Consider the following 23,141-nt stretch of genomic DNA (forward strand, 5'->3'; position numbering starts at 1 on the left):
ATATATGTATCCACAAGAGGAAAAGTACAGAAATTCACTTACAGATGGGCCAACTTTGCCTTGAGCACCAGCATCCCCAGGGCGACCAGTGAGACCCTAGTAAGAAGAGGTTATTAAAAAAAGGAAATTAAGATAGTTTTGGACTTCTTCAAGTGTTGCCAAGAAAATTAATTCTAATGTTAATTTACGCAGTCTCAAGCCTTAGGAACAATAGGTGAAGCAATATGCCCAAGATAACTGACCGAAAGATTGCAGAACTTGTTTTTATTTTATTCTTTCTTTTTTTCTCTTTCCTTTTTCTTTCTCTTTCCATCCGTCCATCCGTCCATCCATCCATCCATCCATCCATCCATCCATCCATCTATCTAGCCACCCACTTCACTTTCCAAAGCAACTATTGGCATCTTTGTCTAGCTAAATGTGTAGCGTTTTAAGTGACAGATCAAAAGAAATCATAAATAATGATCCTGTTACCGCTGTAAGTGCAGGTACAGCTGCAATTGCTACAGTCAAACAGCTCATAACTTTTTTCTGTCCGTTTCAAACAGGCAAACTCACTCATTCTAACTCACACCTGGCACTGAAAATGGGGCAGATCTACAAATTTAAACCTGCAGAGGTTTTCTGAGTCAAGATCGTTCAAAAAAGGACTTTTATGGACATAAAACGTAATCTGGAAGCTTTGAGAATTATGGATGCCACAAAACTGGCTTAGCATATTTGAGCTGCAAAAAATGGAAAATTAAAATAATTTTCTGTATCCACTTGATGCCATCTAGTGGTTACTTATAACTCATATCTAAATTGCTCTACTACGCTACAAGTATGTATACTCTTCTCCTCTCCTCTAAATCTAATAGTAACTTCATATGGTAGTAAACATAACTGCAGTGGCCATCAATTGTAGCATGCAATGAAATAAAGCAATGAGATATACAGGCTGGTATGACATTATTTCATTATGAAGTTGCACCAGGCATGGTATATTTTTAACCTGATACAAAATGCAAAACAGCTCCACACTGTCTCTTACCTTCATTAAACAATAACTATTGAGACTGGCAACTTAGTTGCTAAGTGAAGCAGTTGCTAAGTGAACTGTAACTATGCTTATGATCTTACTTCGGCTTTTCTTTGCTTTACAGACCTGCAAAGGTCATAAATGTGAGGATTGGTTGCTAAACGAGGTAGGTGCTAAAACAAGGACTGTTTGCATAACACCTTCCTTTAAAAAACAAAAATAGAGACTCAAAGCACAATGTATCCAATTCTTTAGAGATGATTTAATCCATCCGTATAAACCCAACCTGAACCCACAGCAGTGTGAATGCTTTTGGTTTCTCTACATAAAAAGAATATCTTCTACTACTTGAACCAGCTGGGTATCAGATGTATTACTATACATGCTTTATAAGCAGGCTTCATTCACTTATATAAATAGTAGCAATACTAAGCAGACAGGTCTTCTCAGTTTAAGTGATATTCTTCCACAGTGATGCAGAAATCACCTACACCCGTGATAGCAAACCTATGGCATGCGTGCCACAGGTGGCACATGGAGCCATTTCTGAGGGCATGGGAGGCATTGCCCTGCCAGCTCCATCGAGTGTGTGCACGCTGGCCAGCTGATTTTTGGGCTTGATTTTCGGATGTTTTTCGCCCTCCAGCGGCTTCAGGGAAGCCTCCTGAAGCCTCCGGATGGCGAAAAATGGCCCAACACGTAAAGCGGAAGTTCAGGAACGTTTCCGGCCTCTGGAGGGCCTCCAGTGGGGGCGGCTGTTTTCGCCCTTGCCAGGTTCCAAGAAAACTGTGGGCATGCACACGTGACCCTGTCCTGCTGCCCTGTGCATGTGCAGGGCGCACGGCACAGGGGCAGGATTAAATTATGGGGTGGACACACGAGCGCACACGTGCTTTTGACACCCGAGGTGAAAAAGGTTCACCATCACGACCTAGACTTCTTCACAATTTGGGGGCATCTCTTTTATATGGTTTCTTCAATTCCACATTGATCTTACCCGGGCGCCAGGCAGGCCAGGTTCTCCAGGTCTTCCAGGATCTCCAGGGGCACCTTTGAGTCCCCCAAGGCCAGGGGGGCCACGTTCTCCGGGAGCACCCTATTTAAGGAAGATTTAGGCAAGAAATACCTTAGTCAAAGATTTTCTGAAGAATACCAGGAAAATCTGTATTTGGCTCAATAACCTACCATCACTCTGGACATACCTACATTATACAGGTGGTCTTTGAGTTACGACCACAATTTGTTGCTAAAATGAAACATTTTTTAAGTGAGCTTTGCCTCATTTTATGACTTTTCATACCAAAGTTGTTAAGAGAATCATTGCATTTGTTAAGTTAGCAACATGGTTGTTAAGTGAATTTGGCTTCCCCCTTGACTTTGCTAGTCAGAAGATTGCAAAAGGGGATCACGAGGCCCCGGGACACAGCAAACCATCATAAATATGAACCAGTTGCCAAGCATCTGAATTTTGACCACGTGGCCAAAGGGATGCTGCAACAGTTGTAAGTGTAAAAAACAGTCATAAACAGGGGTGGGTTGCTGCCAGTTTACTTCACGTGCTTGTACAATTGAGTGTAAATTGTTCTGTGCATGCGCAGAATATGAAAAAAATGATTAAAAACCAAGCTGGCAATGGCAGCGGCGACCGGGAAAACGGTTCAGGTGCGTGGTCAGCCTGCCATCTCTATCGGTTCGGCAACCCTGTCCCAGTTTCCACCACCGGTTCGCCTAAACTGGTGTGAAACGGTAGTAAACCACCTCTGGTCATAAATCACTTTTTTCAGTGATGTTGCAACTTTGAATGGTCACTAAATGAACTGTTGTAAGTCGAGGACTTCCTGTATATATTAAAGAGGTTTAAAACTCATTTATATCTGCATCCTAATTCTTAATGATTTACCTACATCTGTAGTAAACTAATTCCTCCTCAAGCTAAATTACAAAGGACCGTAGTAACCACAAATGGATTTATTCAGTCATTAAATTTCTCTCCTAACTTCTTCCAGGAGCTCAACTTGGCATTATCTCCTCCAATTTTTCCTCCCAAAGATAACAAAATAGTGATAGGCTGGAAGTGCTCAGCCCAAATTTACTCAATGAACTGACCCTAAGGCTGAGCCTGGTCCTAGATTTCTTTGATCCTACTTCAGTAGCTAAGCTACCATACCACACTAGTTCTCCCACAATGAAAGAACTTAGAACTTTATGAAAGAACTAGAACTTTATGAAAGAACTAGAACTTTATGAAACAACATAGGACAATGAAAGAAGGCAATTCTTTAGTTTATACTAAATTTGGGGTTTCTTCTTTCTAAATGCATGTTTTCTGCACCCGAATCTAATTGGTAAATTATGGATTTTGGGAGGAAAACTCTACAGGATTGCTCACACGAACACTATACATCTATGAAATGGATGAGGTGGTAAATTTTTCCAAGGAAAAATGTTAATCAATTGATTCTAAAGATATCTTATGGCATGTCCAAAATGTGCACACTATGTTTTCTGTGAAAGAATGCACGAGCTAGGAGACTTTTAAAGGAAACACAGAATGCCATTTTCATACTTCAGATTGCTATTTGTCAATAGTAATAGAAAAAACAGTAAAAGAACACAAAGAAAAAAAATAGTACCATCTTTCTATTTTTTTTTTTTAAATGTTATTCCAGTGAAAAGGCAGCAAGTTCAACACTCACTTTGGGGCCAGCTAATCCATCCTGACCTGGAAAACCACGATTTCCAGGGGAACCCTGAAAGCAAAAAATAAGAATGTCAAAGTTAAGGACAGTATCATCATTGTCAAAGATTCAGCAGGAACTCTGGACCACTTCTAGCTCTTTTAGAACAAGGACACAGCAGAAGCAAGAACCCTCAATATGCTACCACCGCTGGTGAGTGCACTAACAATATAACTACTCTACACAAGAAATACCTTGTGTGGATCTAAATAATATAACCTGTTCTAAGGGAAGAGCCTTGATGGCTCTTAAGACCATATTACATAGTAGGGCACCTCCATTTCTGCCATTCCCAAATGTACATTTCTGTGATGCCAATTTGGCATCTGCCTTTGGCATAAGAGCCAACTTATTTTCCAAGAGAAAAAAGGTTTAAATTGGAAAACTCTGAACTCTTCAGAATGTGAGGCAGGCCATTTTCCCCACTGGAAAGACATTGGGCATTATCATCTTCCCAATTCCTGCATTTTGGATATCACAACAGGTGCTATAAAGCAAAAGTTGAATTGGCACCCGTATTTCTCCCATTCAATAGCCCAGGCAAAGCAAACAAGGATGGAAACAACAAAATTCTTCTCTCGCACCACCATGCCCTTAGATTTCTAGAAGAGAGAGTATATGGAAGTATACATTTGTGTGTAAGGGGGATTTTTTTTCTATTGCAATATGGCCACTTAGAGCAAGGTACATTAACTCTGAATGTAACAAGTAACATCAACAAAGGGTGGTATACTCTGGCCAAGAGCTCTGACCAAATACAATTTTCTCTTTATATCTTCTGTGCCATAATGATCCAAACATTTTTGCACTTAAACATGAGTTCACTCTTCAGGGGCTATTGCATTACAATCTTTAAAAGATCAAGAGGCAGCTATTTTGGGGTCTAGAATTCAATGGCCTCAAAAATTATGTGTCACTAACGTGACGTTATCTTGTACTATTTATTGGTGGGATACCTTTTATTTTAACAGCTTCAATCAAAACGACCATCAACTGTTAAGACACTACTTTAGGTAACGTCCAACCTTAGTTTAATTAATCCTTTGCTTGGAATTTACAGCACTTGTTGGAGAGTCATTGCTCCAGTTGGGAGAAGGGTTCAAGCAGGGAATAAGCTTAGATTTGCTACATAAGCAAAAGAGGGACAGATCTGAACCCCTGAATGCCTTTGAGCCTTATTTGGTCTTTCTCAGGCACAAGCTACTAGTCTGGGATGATTCCTGTGAAATAGGCATAGAACAATAAAGCAGCTAGTTTAAAATCTACAATATGGGTCTGGTTGTTCGCACATGACACCACATTGCGTAGGGCAGGGATGTCAACCTCAATTTCATTGAGGGCCCCATCAGGATTGTGTTTTACCTCGGAGGGGGGCGCTACGGGGCATGGCCAGGGTGGGTGTGGCCAACTTGATGTCACTCATCAAGGCTCCATTTTCAGCTGCGATGTCCTCCTGCAGCTCTCTGCCAGCGAAAATGAAGCTTGGGGAGGCTGTGTGTGGCCTGCACAGGCTCTATTTTCAACTGTGATTGGTTCCTGAAGCCCTCTGCCAGTGAAAACTGAGCTCAAGGAGGCCATGCACAGCCTGCCTGTAATGGCCTCTTGCAGCCCTCTTCCTGCAAAAATGGAGATTGGGGAGGCTACGTGTGACCCACTTGAGCTCCATTTTTGCTGGCAGAGGCACCATGAGCCAGTCCTTCACTGTTTCCAGGGCGGGCCTGCGGGCCAGATCTAAGCATCTCGCGGGCCAGTTGTGGCTTGTGACCCTTGAGTTTGATATTCTTGGCCTAGAGACATTCCACATAGAGGACTACTCCCTGCAAATGATATCGCTTACCCTCTCTCCAGGTGGTCCAATTGGTCCTGCAGCTCCTGGTTCACCACGTCCTCCTCTCTTCCCTTCTTCGCCGGCTGGCCCAGGGGCTCCTTGTGGTCCCCCAGGGCCCTGGGGATGAGAATCAGTAAAGAGGCCTTGTTACATCTTTTGTATTCCTTTATCTTTTATCCAATAATGTCAAAAACCTATCAACAGTCACTGTATTTTTAGAAAAACATTTTGAACTTCACCCAGAATTTAGGTGACCCAATCTCTATAGCAAGGCAGAGAGGCAACTTCTGGGAGTTTTCATTTTTATCTTCACTATTTCAAGTGCCATTTTCAATGGTACCAGGTGGATTAAATTTTTTTAAAAATTGTTATGGATGGGCAGGACAAGAATTGGTCCCCCTGTTGCCCCAATCCTGGGCTAAAATCTTTGCTAAAGTGAAAAACTTTAGTTAAGACATTCAGATAGAACTCAAAAGTTATGCTGCATAAAATTGACAATAATTGTAATTTTGTTTCAAAGCCCCAATAATAGTTGATGGCCATCATCAACCTTCTGATATTATATTTGAAAGAGGAGTTATGAGACGGGTAGATATTATTCAGCCTTCTTATCTCTAAATATCAAAGCTAAGGAGGAGTGATCTATGGAATGAGCTACCCCCAGAGATCCGGACTCTACCCACTCTCATGGCCTTCTGAAAAGCTATTAAAACCTGGCTATTCCGGCAGGCCTGGGGCTGTTGACCTCCGGATTGAGGTCCAGCCCCGCTTAGATTGGGTGCATGTTGTGTCTTTTTAAATTTGTCGTCTTTTATCTGTTTTTAATCCTTCTTAATTTTTGTTTCTGTAAGCCGCCCGGAGTCCTCCGGGATTGGGCGGCCTATAAATTTAATAAACAGTAAACAGTAAACTATCTCCCTCCCTCCCTCTCCCTCTCCCTCTATCTCGGTCTCTCTATCTGTGCGCGTGTATACATATCATAGCAAAAAGGCAGCTTACATTAGAATGAGAAAATGGAAAGAGCTACTTTATTTATTTTCACAAAACTTGTAGCTCTGAGTTTCTCTAGTTATCTGATGGGGATAAATATTTATAAAAGCATACATTCTATGAGCCACTCATCTTACACTCTATTCATCTAAATAAAACTTGCATCGCAGCTTTATCAAATTCCAGTTATTTGTTTTCTAGAAACTGGTACCTTTGAAAGTTCTCATCCTATTTTAACATTTATCGCTGTTCAGATGGCAGTATACACATGGTACACAGTATTAACACTGATGCTTTTAAATTAGAAGGCACACTTTTAATATAGACAAAAATTAAGTTCCATCCTTTGGATGTTGCTAGGCAAAAAAGCAATGCTATCTAAAATTAACGGACATAAAAATATGGTTCAGTATAATCTGTAAAATCCAAACAATCTCTTAAATTGCAGGAATACCAAAACTGCATTTTATCTATGAAGGCTGTTGAGCTACATAATAAACATTTTATATAAATGGCACTAAAGAACTTCATAGAGCAAGCCACCCTGCAATGGGCCATTTATAACCATCTAAAAACAATGTATAAATTGGTGAATGAATCACTGTTGACCAAGGCACAGCTTCAGCATCAAGAATAAAAAACAGAGTTCAAAAGAGTGCAAAAAAATTACCATGGTTTTCCCCATGCATCCCAAAAGAGATTTTGTAACCAAAAGAAAAAGCTAGGCTTTATTTCTGTTTTTAAAAAAATGACAGAAAGAGTGACAAAGGAAAAGGAAAGCTTTGCAGGCCAAAGTACAGTCTCATTAATAGAGCTCCATGATGTCATAATTCAAGTTATTTTGGTATATTCCCATGCCAGTGACATGGGATGGGGAAATGCTATCTCAAGGCAATAAATATTACTACACACACATACAGTGTGTGTGTATCCTTTAATTATTTTTATAATCAGCTCAAGGTGGTGATTATATCTAGTACTCCATCTTCCTTCTATTTTCCTCACAACAACTCTGAGGGGTGAGTTGGCCTGAGAGTGAGTGACTGGCCTAAAATTACCCAGGGAGCTTTCATAGCTAAGAGGGAACTAGAACTCACAGTCTCGTGCTTTCTAGCTCTGTTGCCTTAACTACCATATTTTCTGACGTATAAGGCGACTGGGTGTATAAAACAACTTCCTACTTTTCCTGTTAAAATATAGGGTTCGGGCTATACTCGCTGTATAAGACGACCCCTGATTTTTGGAATCATTTTTAGAGGCTAAACAGTCATCTTATACGCAGGAAAATACGGTATTAGCCCTGTGCTCTCAGAGAGAGGGAGTTTGGGCTCACTTAGTCTACTAGTTCTCACATAGTTACCTGCTTAAGAAACAAAGTGCAGAAATGCTAGACTTGCAGGATTTAGGGGTTTCCAAACAGCTGAGAGGTTGTTTTGTTTTGTTTTGGGAGGGGTGAGAAGATTTTGAGGATTTTCCATTCAATTATTTGTACCTTTTAAACAATGTGCTTCTTCTTCCACAGTTTCACCTCAGAATCTCTCTGAGATTTTATTAAAAAACAAAGGAGATGTGTTCTGACGCATATGTAGAAATACATGATGCATTAAAGAAAAAAATGCCAGCAATTTTCTTTTAGGTTTGCTGAGGGATGAAAAGGATGCTTTTTTAAGCAACTGATTGGGTGACACTTTAAGAGTCAGGATAAGATCTGCGGGTCAGTTGAAAAGATAGGAAATAAGTCCATAGTGGCAGTTTGTCACTTCTCTTAGCCCAGCTATTGGTCAAAGGACTCCTACTCTGTTTGTTTATGTGAGAACTCTAGATTTCCAAAGGTGTACCTATGATTGGGCGGAAAGCAATTTAATTCTGAACATATTTTCAAATATCCAGATCCATCCTGTGTTTAAACTGTATAGGTAATCTTTGTTTAATGATCACAATTGGGCAACCTGGTCATTAGGTGAAGAGGTCACTAAGTGAAACCTCAACTGTGCTTTGCTTTACAGACCTACAAAAGTTGTAAGTGCAAGCACTGGTCGCAAAGTTACTTTTTCATCACTGTCATAACTATGAAGAGACAGAGGGCTACCTGATTAAGAAGATTGGAAGAAAGACTATTCATGGAAAGATTCAGATACACAGGAGCCCCCTATAATCATTGCTAGCTATAGGGGGCAGTGCTCATCTCTGTTTCAAGGCCATTGAGCCAGCACTGTCCAAAAACTTTTCTGCAGTCCTGTGGCCAGCATTACGACATGGAGCACTGTTACCTTCCCACCGAAGTGGTACCTATTTATCTACTTGCATTTATATGCTTTCGAGTTGCTAGTTTGGCAGGAGGTGGAGCGAGGACAGGAGCTTACATCGTCGCAGCTCAGATCTCAAATCTGGGCTGCTGGCTTTCCAGCCAATAAGCCCAGTGTCTTAACCACTGAGCCACGGTACCACCCTCAGATACACAGAAAGGACATATATTGAAACAGTCAGTCAGCAAATGGGAAAGGAAGAAGGGGAAGCGCATGAAACTTCCTTGTATGACTCAGATGCATGGTCAATATTGTTAGTGCTTTTCTAGAACAGGGGTCAGCAACCTGTGGCTCTGGAGCCGCATGTGGCTCTTTCATCCCTCTGCTGCAGCTCCCTGTTGCTGCTCGGCTTGACAATTGATAGAACTTTCGGTTAGGACAGTTAAAGGAAAAAGGATGTTGCACTAGGAGGAGACTCTATGGTGCGGGAACTGGACTTCCGTCGGCTCCAGAATTGAACAGACGGCTTCCTTTAGGACCTTTGTGGCTCTTTGAGTGTTTAAGGTTGCCGACCCCTGTCCTAGAACAAGGTTCTTTTTCAGCTCTGCTACCAAACAAACTTCTTATATGTCTTAAGCACAGAATTTTACAAGGGTTCCAAATGGTGATCTTTATAAGCAGCCTCAGACCTTTCTAACTAGACATTAAACTGAGTATATAAAACAACTGAATCTGGGACCTTGTGTGTGCAGCACATCTCTCCTATCAAAGTTTTAGATTCCTATCGGCATCCAGCTTGTGGTTTTAAAGGAACAAATTACTCTTTTCATTCAGGCACTTATTCTATGGCTATCAGACCCAGGCTTTGAAAATCTGGATGACCAGTAGATGATAGCAAATATCTTGCTAGCTCTTTGCTCCCATGTAGTGGCCATTTAGATTTCTGTAGCATGGTTCCAGCAGCCCAAGGTTTTTTAGTAATAAAAAGGCATAAACTGGTTCCAATCTACTTATTAGGCATACATTAGGACTGAGTGGTGAAAATGGATTGCAGTCACCTACCTGCTGCTGGCATCTGTCCCATTTTATGCTAAATATAACATTTTTGTTGTCCAGTTGAAAAATCCAACAACTATAAGTCTAAGCTACACAGTTAACTCCAGATTTTGTAGTAGATTTCAATTGTACATTTGGTCCTAACTGAGCTTATTTGATTTAATAGTGGTGTAGGGTTTCCTGCCTAAGCAGGGGGTTGGACTAGAAGACCTCCAAGGTCTCTTCCAACTCTGTTATTCTGTTCTGTTCTGATTTTCTCTACATAAGGACTGTGAAAACAAAGCCATCCTTATATAAAAATTTAGCAAGCTCAGAGAAAATATAGATATTATATTAACAATATAGAGCCAAGGTGGCGCAGTGGTTAAATGCAGCACTGCAGGCTACTGCTAGATCAGCAGTTCAGCGGTTCAAATCTCACCGGCTCAGGGTTGACTCAGCCTTCCATCCTTCCGAGGTGGGTAAAATGAGGACCCAGATTGTTGGGGGCAATATGCTGACTCTCTGTAAACCGCTTAGAGAGGGCTGAAAGCCCTATGAAGCGGTATATAAGTCTACTGCTATTGCTATTGCTATTAATTTTTATGAACATCAGGCTACCTGTTCACGAAATAACAGAAAAAAATAGTGAAGAAATGTATTGAACACTTCTCAAACTTTTGGATTTGAAAAATAATAATAATAATGCAATTACAGTTGCAGGTGCGTGATCAGGGAAAAAAATAAACTTTTCCCAAGTACTATTTGGAGCCTGAATATCCAATGACTTATGATATGCCTTCTCTGAACATACCGGCATTAAAGGAGTCTTGTAATTATCAGAAGAGTTGCAGTAATATCTGCATGTTAAACAATGACATTATCACACACACACACACACCCTCCTCTCCATGGTTGCCCTTCAAATGGGCTGGGATTACGACTCTCAAAATTCCCTAGCCAGATCAGAGGATTCCTGTAGAAACAAAACTTTAACAAGGAATGTAAAAAGAGAGCATATATTCAAGTCTAGCGTAAAATGACATACACGTGATCAATTACTTACAGGTTCACCCTTGGGGCCTTGTTCACCTTTGAAGCCTGCAATTCCGGGCTCTCCCTACAGAGATAGAAAAAAAAAACTTAAGAGAATAGAATAACATCTGTATCACTTTAGGCTACCTACTGATCAAACCAGCAAAACCTTTAAAGCAGTATCAGATGCAGGGGACGCTTTAACAATAAAGAATATGCTGACTTCTTAGATGAAAAGGCAGGAACCGTAGGCAAAGAGGCAAGGAAAACATTAGAGTGTGGAAGAAAAGCTGGAATTTTCTACTCTAGCAGACTTTCGGCAGACAATCGTAATTCCTATAGAGAACTGTGAGGAACAGGATCTTCCTTCAGCAACAATGGGGAGAATTCTCCCGAAAAGACCCCTTTATGTCCATAAAAAAAACTCTGCACATTTTCCACAAGCATTATCTGCTGACAGGAAGTCTTCAAATGGTTTGTTCCAAAGATGGGTAAGAGGGACCAGTGGTGGGATTCAGCCAGTTCGCACCTATTCGGGTGAACCAGTTGTTAACTTTCTAAGCAGTTCGGAGAATCGGTTGTTGGAAGAAATCTCATTTTGTTTTTTCCACTTTACAGGGCTAATCCTGTAAGGAAGGCAGGAAGGAAACATTCTGGTGTTGCTTCTAGCCTAATCTTTGTTGTCCTGCTTACAGAAACTGCCTCTGTGGTTAAGCCTTGTTACATTGTAACAGCTAAGGCAAAACACCCGTTGACCTGAGTGACATTAATTGGCCACTCCCACATGGTCACATGACCAGCGAGCTACGCTTACCCAGCTGGTCATTAAGGCAGAGAACCAGTTATTAAATTATTTGGATACCACCACCAAGAGTCTACTTTGAACCAATTTGGACTTCCTTATCTTCTCCTGCATTTTTTTTTAAATAGGGAAGTTTTCAAAAATATATTGCTATGGCTAAAGACTCTGGCAAAGCTCACATGGTCACCCAGAAAGTCTTGTTCATGGTGGAGAACAGGTTTAAAATAGGGCTGTGAGTACTTTTTTTTTTTTAAATCAGAAGTGCTTCAGAACTTGCATGAATGGGAATTTAACATCTATTGGCAATTTTTTTAATGGAGCCCAGCTTTTCCCAGATTTCTATGCAACTATGAAAAAAGGCAAACGGCTACTTTACAGAGTCACATTAATATGAGGGTTTGTCAAAACTGCAGCAGCTTTTTCTTGGGCTCATGTGGAAGGCCGAAAAGTCTTTGATGAAGAGCAGAAGGTTGCTGTGCTTGCATGTCTTCTGAATCCGTCTCAAACCATGGTTTTGTAACAGCACATGTTCTGTTCCGCCTCTAACTCACTTATTGTTGTTGTTGTTGTTGTTGTTGTTAAAATAGGCTTCATTTCCCCTATTTAGATATGATGCACTCCAGTAATTATTTTTTAATAATACTTTTTATGAATTTTCCAGGGTATGCCTGTAATCTTTTACAGCTTCTTAAATCCATCATGATGTTGGATATTGCATAAACGTCATGATTCTTCAGTAAAGAGGCCATTTTAGATATAAGCTGCATGTCTAGAAGATCAATAATTTCACATTGGAGAATTCTTTAGGAACATGTGGGTTTTCATTCAGGTCTCCAAAGCTTATCATTTTTTTATCAGTTTATAAAAGCATAGACCTGTATTTCTTATCACTTCTAATTGACTAGCAATGCCATCCCAAGCGAGTTAACTCGGAAGGAAGGAAGTCTTTGAGCTCAAGAAGGCTTCCTCTTTAGTATGTTTGTTTAGGATTGAAGTTTTCAGCTGTCATCTTCCCAAAATGTAAATCACGTACAGTGAGAATTAATTACATTTTCTGAAATCTCCTTGTGCTCTTTTAGCAATGCTTCATATTGTCACATATTTTTTGGCACTGAAATGCTAGATCACTGAAGCAAAGCAATCTTCTGCTCTCTATCTGATGGCCACATGCTCAGCCCAAGTGAAAAATCCCTCTGCTCCCCCAAATTCTCTATTAATTGCAGAGATACAGAGGATTAAAGGAAATTTCTCTCTCTCTCTCTCCTTTGCTAAGGATAGCAAAAAATACCAATCATAATGCCTTGCCAGGTTTTGGAGAAACTCAAATATATTTCTCACCACTTTCAAATGCCTCTGAAACAATCAAATAGGGAAAAATTGCACTCCCTTCTTTTAAGTCCACATATAGAACTTTATGGAAATAATAAACTAGTGGCAACCATTATAATAGTTACTGTAGGCAGGCAAAGCTGATGAAAAGGTGGGCATTGTTCTTTAACCATCCATGGCCAAATCCCAGTTAAGATCAGCATGAGAAGAAGCCATCCACAAAGAAGCTCAGAATGAAGCACCCGTGATATAAATCACCCAGAATGAAGGCACCCCAGAACAGATGCAAGAGGCAGGATCCTGAGCCATCAATCTGGAGCACCAGGCACGTCACAGTTTCACGGTGTATCTGTTTCTTACCGCCTGACCTTTGGGACCCAAAGGTCCTGTTGCACCTTGTGGCCCAGGTGGCCCACGTGGGCCAGGGAAACCAGGAGCACCAGCAATGCCAGGACCTCCCTGTTAGTGGAATCAAGAAACCCAGAGTTAGCAATGAGAAATGCAGGTGGACTGAGACACAGCAGGCTATTCAGAAACATCACGGCGGATGTTCAGAAGTTCAATAGGCAGCTTCGACCAGAGATTCCGTGAACGCTCCTCAAGTCTTCCAAAGTCTCCAATTAGCTCTGCCTTTATATCCATCTAACGTGCTACTTACGGCTGATCCTTTGGCACCAGGGATCCCGTCACTTCCAGGGTTGCCCTAAAAGCAAGAAGAAATCGGTGAGCAAAATACCTTTTAAAAAAATCATTGCCATTTCACAGATTTTTAAGAAAATCGTTCACTTAACATTACTGAATTGCAAGCTGTTATTGGTAAACCACTATTTCTCTTTAATCAAAGTTATAAAAGTTCATTATAAAATGTAAACTGTAGTAATGTGTTAAACACATTTATTACTCCTAAAATGCAATTTAATTGAAACCCACAAAATTATCTTATACATGTCTTCTGATTAGAATATATATTGATTAATATTGTAGGAGAGCAATGGCTCTTACCCTAATGAATTATAAACAGGTAGCTTAAACCACAAAATTGGTCACAACCATATTTTTTCCCTTCCCAGGCTATTCACAGACATGCTGTTAAATGAAGGACATTATATCAAATAAGGGTTTCCCCCTTCCCCCACCATAACTAATAGTTTGATAAAGGTGAAGAAACTCAAAACAGCAATGGATAGAAAAGTTCTCGTCTTGAAATATGTCAAAGTAATTTGGAATAAACAATATCAAATGGACAGTTATTTAATTTGCAATTACAATTTAACTTGCCATTATGGTTTTATAAAACAAATTAGAATTTGTTTCCAAAGTGCCTAAAACCTCAGTCCCTACAAAGATTCAAGGAGTTTCTAATATGAAGAGAGTGGACTTGTCAGTTCTTATCTTGAATTCTTCAACATTCTTGCCAATACTATGATTTGTATCTCATTTAAGAAACAAACAAATGGGAGTTTCTCCTCTCATTTGTAGGCATGTTTTATTTTCTTATAATCAGATCAACGTGGGTAAGCGAAGATGATATGTGCAAATTTGTACATAACTGGTGGTTTTTGTACAAACATTTGTAGGTAACTGTTAGCAGAAACTAGAATGGATGAAATACATTGCACAGTCTCTGCATACAACATTTGACTTTGATGGACCAGATTAAAAAAACAAAACAAAACAAAAAAACAAGGCACCATTCCAGCATTGAAATGTTGTGCACACTGCTAGTGGTTTATTTAATTTAGAATGCAGAATCGTAAGACAAATGATAGGACAAGTTTCTAGATACATACAGTAAACCTGAGATTTAGCAGACTAATAGAAACTAAGAAGGGTCTGTTAAAACAGAATGTTTGTTAAATCCAAAAGAAATTTTAGATGTGTACATTGTATACATCTTGTGCAAACTTAAAATGGGAATAGGATTTTTTGCATATGTATTTTGCACCTTTTATAAATTTTGCACAAATGTAAAAAGGCAGGTGAGGCTTTACAAACGCCTAAAGCTATACAGTGCATGGACAGATTTTTTTTCGTGTTCCATCCAAAGACCACTAAACTAAGTTCCATGAAAACTGGGAGCATTTGCCAATTACAAACCAGGGTAATTTCTCCCGCAAACTATGTCTGAGTCTATATGCATGCTCATTCACATATTAACAGCAGCAAGAACAGCCATTATTCCCAATCATCAGCTGATGCCTAATCAAGCAGAAAGCAAGAAAAAAATGTCCTCTCTGCTTAAATAGAAAATGGCCAAGGATTGTATGCAACCCATTGGTTGAAGATTGCCTGTGTGTGAACTAAACCATAGTCATATCACCTAAAGATTCTGGATCTTGAACATGTTTTTAGAAACCAGAGTACTTACTGGAGGTCCTGCAGGTCCCGGAGAACCAGGGGATCCAGATTCACCTCGAGAGCCTTGGGCACCCTCAGGGCCACGAGCGCCAGTGGGACCAGCTTCACCCTGAATGGATATAAAGAAAGGAACAGGAGTTACTACCACGCAGCAAAGATATCCATAAAGAGGAGGATGCAAAAAGGGCAGACCATGGGATTCATATGGACCCACCACCCTTCCTATTTTGCCACTCAGAACTTCTCAGTGTGGTTGCAGAGGCAACCATTTGAGGTTCTTATCACTGGGTGGTTGCGAGGAGTTTAAGGGGCAGAATGATTGACTTAAGGGCCCTATGGAGATTCTTAGTCATCCAGGTTGTCTCAATCCAAGAACCGATGAAACTTCTTGGATGAGAAGAGAAACATCTTCAAGGAAAAACAAAGAAAGTCCAGTTGTTTTTTGAAACAGCACCTTTGGGACTGCCTTCTTGTATATGCTTAAGGCACTTCTTAAAGCACCTAAAAACTCCCTCCTATAGGTAATGGCCTCACCCATCATTAGAGCATAATCCTCCATGTGGCCTGCATAGTCCAATAGAACTGATAGGCCCTGGAACTGATGAAAGTTACACACTTCCTGCAGCAGGACAATCAAAGGCTTTCCTGGGTCACACTACTAATAAGAATTTAAATATCATTGGGAGGGTGGGGGAACTACTAGATTCTTTGTGACGTGTAAGAATAATCCAGCTGTATCTTATAAGAAGAGCTTGACAACTGCAACTTTGGGCCAATAGCTTTCCTTTCTATTTTCCCCTATTTTCAGATCTTACATAATTGTCTTATGTTGGTTGCATTGTTCTTTAAAAGAGACCAAACTTGGATCTCACATTTATTCTGTAAAGTAGTATAAAGCTGTGATGAATAAAGTGGTCTAACGCTGGGATCCAAATTTGGATACGCTGATGATTTGACCACAGCAGTACAAGAAAATCTCATGGAAGTGGCACAGTCTCCTGTCCAAAGATCTTAAAACCTTGGGAAAATTCTTCACTGACTGGAGAGTCACTCCTAGCACCAAAGAAACGGTAACTACATGCTTCCACCTTAACAATAAACTTCAAATGAAACTCTAAAGATCTATTGAAACAACAACTTACTCCCCTATAATCCTCATCCTAAATACCTTGGAGTAATAATGGACTGGACTCTCTCTGGTCTAGAGAATATGGTGGCATACAAGAACACCACACTCCAGAAATTATGTGCAACTAAATGGGGAGCTTCAGATGCCAGGTCATCAGCACTAGGGTTGAGCTACTTTACAGAATATTGTGCCTCTGTTTGGTTTAACAGCTGCCACATTCATAAATTAGACATCAGACTCAATGACACCATGAGGATTATAAGTGGATGTATCAAAATCACCCCAACATGCTGGCTTCCTGTTCTGAGCCATATAACACTGCCAGCTTTACATAGACAAGATGCAAGAGTGAGAGAATAAAGAAAAATTATGAACAATTCACTCCTACTGGTGTAAGCCAACCTTCCTCATTTATTAGTAAAAGGTAAAGGTTCCTCTCGCACATACAGTATGTGCTAGTCCTTCCCGAATCTAGGGGGGATACTCATTTCCGTTTCAAAGGCCTAAGAGCCAGCACTGTCCGAAGACGTCTCCATGGTCATGTGGCTGGCATGACTAAATGCTGAAGGAGCATGGAATTACCTCCCACCAAAGGTGGTTCCTATGTTTCTTGCATTTTTACGTGCTTTTGAACTGCTAAGCTGGCAGAAGCTAGGACAAGTAATGGGAGCTCATTCTGTTACGTGGCGCTAGGGATTTGAACCACCAAACTGCCAACCTTTCTGATTGACAAGCTCAGTGTCTTAGCCACTGTGTCCCTAGGAGGACTCAAATCCTGGAAACCTCCACATTGCTCAACATCTGCTAAACAACTTTAACATTGGTTCCCAATGGAAAGCCAAATGGGTCACTGAATGCCCAGACATAGACATATAAATGACCCTACAAAAAAGGTGCCAGGCTTTGAACTGCCATGTTAGCAATGGGCAATCTGGAATAGGATTTGCACTTCACATGGTGTCTGCTGGGACTCCTTGTATAAATGGGGCATAGTATCCTCCCCTCAGTGTGACTGTGGGGGTTCCATGTTAAACTGTAGATAGCATTGTGATAGCATTGTGAGCTGTAAGATGAGGGCATATACTGGTCCAATATCTGATTTTTTTAAAAAATATAAACATGTAAAATATAAACAATGCTGCGCTTCAATGGCTAGATGGCCTAGCCTTAGACATTAATATTTCAATATAGATCTTTTTGACATTTATATTTTATTGTGCTTTACTCATCTGAGTGAAATGTTCATATATATTGCTAGGCCGTGTAGAATATGCCATATGCTAAATAAATAAGCTATGATGCTCCCAATGTGAAATTTCTTTATTTAAACTAAAATACCATGGATTCTGGGCAAGGATCTCTGATATTTTGACCAAGGAAAGGAATTCTAAAACATGCCTCAGATGAGAGGCAGGTTGGGGAGAGGGCAAGAGATCCTGATTTTTTTGGGGAGTAACGTGGACAATTAAAATCTTATTTCTTAAATTGCAAGACCTCAAATAAAAACAGGGCATGTTCTTTTGGGTTTGTCCACTTCTTTCCCACCATCCTTGTTGAATTAGATCAATTAATAAAGAGCTCTGGAGAATCTGAAAGCTTGCACATTCTCAGGGTATTTTGTACCAAACTTTCAAGCTTTTCCATTCTTGCTCTTCCCCCAACTCCCAAAGAAAGCACCATTCCTAAAACGCAAAATGCTAATATTCCTCTCCCCTCTCTCACCCCATCTTATTATTATCTCTGACATTCCCTTCGGAAGGATTCTTTTCTTCATCTTTTGCAACAAGGGCACTTTGTTAATAAAGAAGACCCATTGTTAGTTCTTGTGGGATACTGCACAAGGGGCCTCCTTTCCTACTATCTCTACCTCGCCGCACACATATACACATGGCCCCTTCACCGTCTAGTAACCCTAGAAACCAGTCCACTAGCAGATTAGCACACTCAAATCAGAAACCATGTGGTTTTGGGAATTCCCAAGGGAAGGCCATTCTCTCCGGTTGTATCTCTGTTTTCCCTCGCTCTAATGAGCCTTACAATAAGGAAATCTGTGAAGCTGAGCCAAGGACCATAACATTATGATAGGTCTCCTGGGGGGGCGGGGGTGGGGGAGTTGATCCCCTGATTGCCTTGTCCCTTTAGCAAAATTCTGATTTCTGTTCAAGCTTAGAGCAAAAGGCAGCCTGGGCCAAATACTCAGGAATATTTGAAAGGAATATGAAATTCACTGAGGAATGAAGATACTGTTGAAAAAGAATTGCATAACAGAGCCAATAGTACACTGAAAGCAGAGTCTTCTTCAGCTTTTACAAGAGTTGATTATATCTGAACCAGTGGTGGGTTCCGGATCCCGTTGCAACCGGGGCCTGGCATCCTCCACATGAACACACGCCAACGCGCGCAGACACATGCACAGTACGCGCATGCATCTTACCCTCCAGCGAAACCTACGTGATGCTCCAGCTACTCAGCAAAGCATCATGCAGGTGCTGTACATGCTGCGCACGTGGGTGGAAGCGCCGAAGAGTTTAAAGAAAGGTAAGGAGCTCGGGCGGGAGGGTGGGCCCTTCGGAGTACCATACCGGAACGGTACCCGGTGCTCTGGGCGGGAACCAGTAAGCCTGTACCAGGGCGTACCGCCTGCAACCCGCCACTGATCTGAACAAGTATCTAAGCAGGGGTGAGATTCTAGCGGTTCAGGCAAATCGGTAGCTCTGATGATCAGCTGGGAGTGAACCAGTTTGCTCTGACAATAAGGTGGGCCCACCCATTCGCCCCTGCGTTTACTGACCTATATCTTCTCAGCCGATTCACACAGCAGAGCGGATTGCCACACCTCAGCTGTGTTACTCCCCAGCAGTAATGCAGCAGGTAAGTTTCCTTAAAACTGTGCACGCGAGCGAAGCATGGGCTTACTGAACCGGTTTTTAAACTGGCAAGATCCTACCACATGTGGGATAGTGCTAAATTCACAGTCACCAATTTCTACATCTGTTCTCAAACTGATGGTGAATGAACGTGTGAGTGGGAAGACTTGTGGCAAGAGCAAAATTTAGCAGAAAATGGATGTGAGATTTTTTTTTTCACCAGCGTATTTTTCAGTCTCAACTATTATTCCATTTGATAATCATTGCAATATAAATATTTCAACAAACTTTCTAGATGAGGAAGTGAATGGGAGAATTTCCCTTGATTTAAAATGTTATTTTGACCTGTGGTCTTAAAAACATTATTAAACATAATCAATAATTGCCTTAATTCTGTTAAAGATATTCCCCCTACAAACAAAATCATCATTACTAAAAAAAAGAAAGAAGAAGTCTAAATTGGTTTATCTGTCATCAACTCAAAGGTCTTCACATTATCCAATACAGGATATTGACAAGCCTTATATTAGCCACTATTTCAAGACATTTTCTAAAAGTCTTGAAAAATCCCCAAACCTGCTTTCTCCTTGTACTGTTTTCTTAGCTAGACTCATTGCTTTTCCATTTCACTGCAGCAAATTATGCACCCACAGAAACAGATAAAACAGAACAAGACAGGACAAGATGGAATCACAATATTCTTCAGTATAATCCATATTCCTTAAAATTATCCGGCTGTCTGCCCCCTCCAAAGAAGTAATCCTCAAGATCAAAAATGGGTCCTGGGAGATCTATTAATATAAATCTAGTCTATACAGGTAGTCCTTGACTTACGACCACAACTGAGCCCAACATTTCTGTTGTTAAACGAGACATTTGTTATGTGAGTTTAGCCCCCTTTTATGACCTTTCTTGCTACAGTTGTTAAGTGAATCACTGCAGCTGATAATTTAGGAACCCGGTTGTTAAGTGAATCTAGCCTCCCCATTGACTGTGCTTGTCAGAAGGTTGCAAAAGGGGATCACATGATTTTGGGGCACAGCTACAGTTATAAATATGAACCAATTGCCAAGCATCTGAATTTTGATCACATGATCACAGGGATGCTTCAAAGGTGGTAACAGTGAAAAACGGTCGTAAGTCACATTTTTTAGTGTTGTTGTAACTTTGAACAGTCATTAAACGAACTGTGGTAAGTCAAGGACTACCTGTACTTTCTTCCTTTTAAAAAAAATAATAATCAGGGAGATTAAATCTTTTTTCTTTTCCTTGTTCTTCAGATGGATAAACTGATAAAAAGAAGGAAAGATGCCCAGTGTCGAGTTAGCAGAGTGGCATTTAGAACGCTGGGAGGTGGATGCAATTTATGCTACACAATTGCAGAGACATTTCTTTGGCTTTGAAGCATGACTTGCCTTTGCCCCTGGAGCTCCTGGAAACCCTGGTCCACCAGAAGGGCCAACAGGTCCCTGAAAAAAGGAAACAAAACAAGTGGCTTTAGTGGGCTTGACAAAAAGCAGAACCGAGTTCTTTTAAACATTTAGCATTTTGATGCTCATTTAAGCAGTTGTGCACTTCACTCCTAAAGTATAAGGTAGACTATCTACCTTATCTAAACATATAAGGTAGACAGTTTGAACTGAGTTTCACAATGTATTTATAGCTGAAACAAGTCTTTGGTCAAACTGAGACAAGAAATAAAGTTGCTGGTGTTTTTAGTTACTCTTAGATTTGTAAAAAGAGCACTCAACACCCTTCACTGTTCCAGTTCTCCATCTGTTCCAAATTATTATTATTTTGTATTTAGAAGTTTGGTCAGGAAAAAAAGGTGCTTATAATAATATAGAAAGGTTCAAACAAGGAAAATGTGGATGTAATAGATGCTGTCCGGAGGAGGGGAAAGCACAAATCCGGAGTTGGGTAATATATTTATCATAATCAACTGAAAGGTTTGGATATTATTGGAATTTGAATTTGGAATCTGTGTCAGATCCAGTCTAGTTTCAAAGTATAAGGTTAGCAGTTAGACTTATATACCGCTTCATAGGGCTTTTAGCCCTCTCTAAGTGGTTTACAGAGTCAGCATATCGCCCCCACAGTCTGGGTCCTCATTTCACCCACCTCGGAAGGATGGAAGGCTGAGTCAACCTTGAGCCAGTGAGATTAGAACCGCTGAACTGCAGATAACAGTCAGCTGAAGTGGCCTGCAGTACTGCACCCTAACCACTGCACCACCTCGGCTCAGGTTATTGTTGTTCCTTGTTTTTAACAAGCTACCTTCAAAGTCTTTCTTCTTTTTTTCTTGTGAGTTATTCATTAGAGATTTCAATAAAAATTCAGGGAAGATTTATGAAGTTGGCTTAGTTGATCAGGGATAAAAGAGGGAAAAAGTCATAAAAACTGCACGATGGCGCACGTGCCCAGAGAGGGCTCTGCATGCCACCTCTGGCACGCATGCCATAGATTAGCCATCACAGGTATAGAGGATAGGTTTTACAATATAATGTTGTTGCCTTTCATGACATCACTGGTATCACCAAGGAGAGGATTTTATTTTTTAAAAAAAGTTAGATCATATTATTATACTAACGATAAATGTAACAATCATTTTTCAGAAGGGGAAAAATTATAACAATTACTTACCGGTGGACCAGCTGGACCAGGGAGACCATCATTACCACGAGCACCCTGTGTGAACAAAATACTGACTCAGAAAAATATACTTCGTCAGACAACAGTATTGTTATATTTGGAGTTTTGCTGCCAAATGGATTTAGAATTCTGAGCAAGTCTTTAGCTATCTAATAGCTGCCCTACTCCCTTGTTCTCCATCAGTATACTAACAGCTGGAGGCGTGCCAGGAAGCCAAGGAGGAGAAAAAGGAAGAAGAAATATGTTACATGAGTAGAAATCTGCTCATATACTGCTCTAACTCCTGAGGCAAAATGGAATATGTGAGAAAGTACATGCTCATGAGAATACAAGCAATGAAAAGATCTTTGAGGGTCGCTTCTACAACTTTCCAGTTTTGGAGGCATGCAACAGCTGGAATAAAAGGGTCTAAATTGGATTTCTTTAAATTTCAAGTTAGATATGCTACAGTTCTATATAACTCTTCTAGAAAAATTCTGTTTTTTTTAATCATCTATGTCTTTTGGTTCACAAGAGAAAAAGGGAAATCATACTAGTCTTGAAAAAATTATGGCAAACAACAACATCCTTCAATTTTAGGACATCTGAGTCATATCTAAGGCTATTCTTTGAACAATGGGTTTTAGAAAGGATTGTACTTTTCTACAGGGCTGTAGTTCTAATCTCACACAATCCCAGAGCCTGAGCAGGGCCTCTTGTAGGAGTCCTTCTCAGCAGCTAATGGGTTGACATTCCTGCCCTCCTGTAACTAAAGACTAATTGCTTGGCCTAGTTGCTCCTGTCTCAGGCAACGGGCCAGGAAAACAAATGGAAAGGTGAGGCCAAAGGGTCACGTGACTCTCGTCAGCACAATCCAAAACCCTCAAGGGGATGCCATCAAAGGACTTAAAGCCAAACAAAAAGCATGCCTCCTTCACATGCCTCCCTTCGATTATAGTAAAAAACTAAGTTTGTGCAAACATAACTCCTTAACGGATAAACCACTCAGATAACTCAGAAGAACTTTTGATAAAACCGTTCTGTGGATTCAAAGAGCAAATCCAGAGGATCGCTCAATTGCAAACCACACATCTTATTGAATTATTTGCTTAGACCAAGTTAAAACCCCTTT

The 23,141-nt window shown here is 40.5% G+C and overlaps 1 protein-coding gene across 2 annotated transcripts in view; it reads right to left on the reverse strand.

Moving 5' to 3' along the window:
* Positions 1–23,141, reverse strand: part of COL2A1 (collagen type II alpha 1 chain) — an 88,705-nt gene that overhangs the window by 34,403 nt on the left and 31,161 nt on the right. For both annotated transcript variants that reach the window (XM_032210352.1, XM_032210351.1), the window contains 10 exons: positions 22,022–22,066; positions 20,794–20,847; positions 15,393–15,491; positions 13,683–13,727; positions 13,385–13,483; positions 10,925–10,978; positions 5,597–5,704; positions 3,718–3,771; positions 2,019–2,117; positions 43–96 (listed from right to left, as the gene is read on the reverse strand). In XM_032210352.1, the coding sequence (XP_032066243.1) occupies positions 43–96; positions 2,019–2,117; positions 3,718–3,771; positions 5,597–5,704; positions 10,925–10,978; positions 13,385–13,483; positions 13,683–13,727; positions 15,393–15,491; positions 20,794–20,847; positions 22,022–22,066 (711 nt within the window). The remainder of the gene's footprint in view (positions 1–42; positions 97–2,018; positions 2,118–3,717; positions 3,772–5,596; positions 5,705–10,924; positions 10,979–13,384; positions 13,484–13,682; positions 13,728–15,392; positions 15,492–20,793; positions 20,848–22,021; positions 22,067–23,141) is intronic.

The sequence above is a fragment of the Thamnophis elegans genome, chromosome 2, assembly GCF_009769535.1.
Source record: "Thamnophis elegans isolate rThaEle1 chromosome 2, rThaEle1.pri, whole genome shotgun sequence".
NCBI lineage: Eukaryota > Metazoa > Chordata > Lepidosauria > Squamata > Colubridae > Thamnophis > Thamnophis elegans.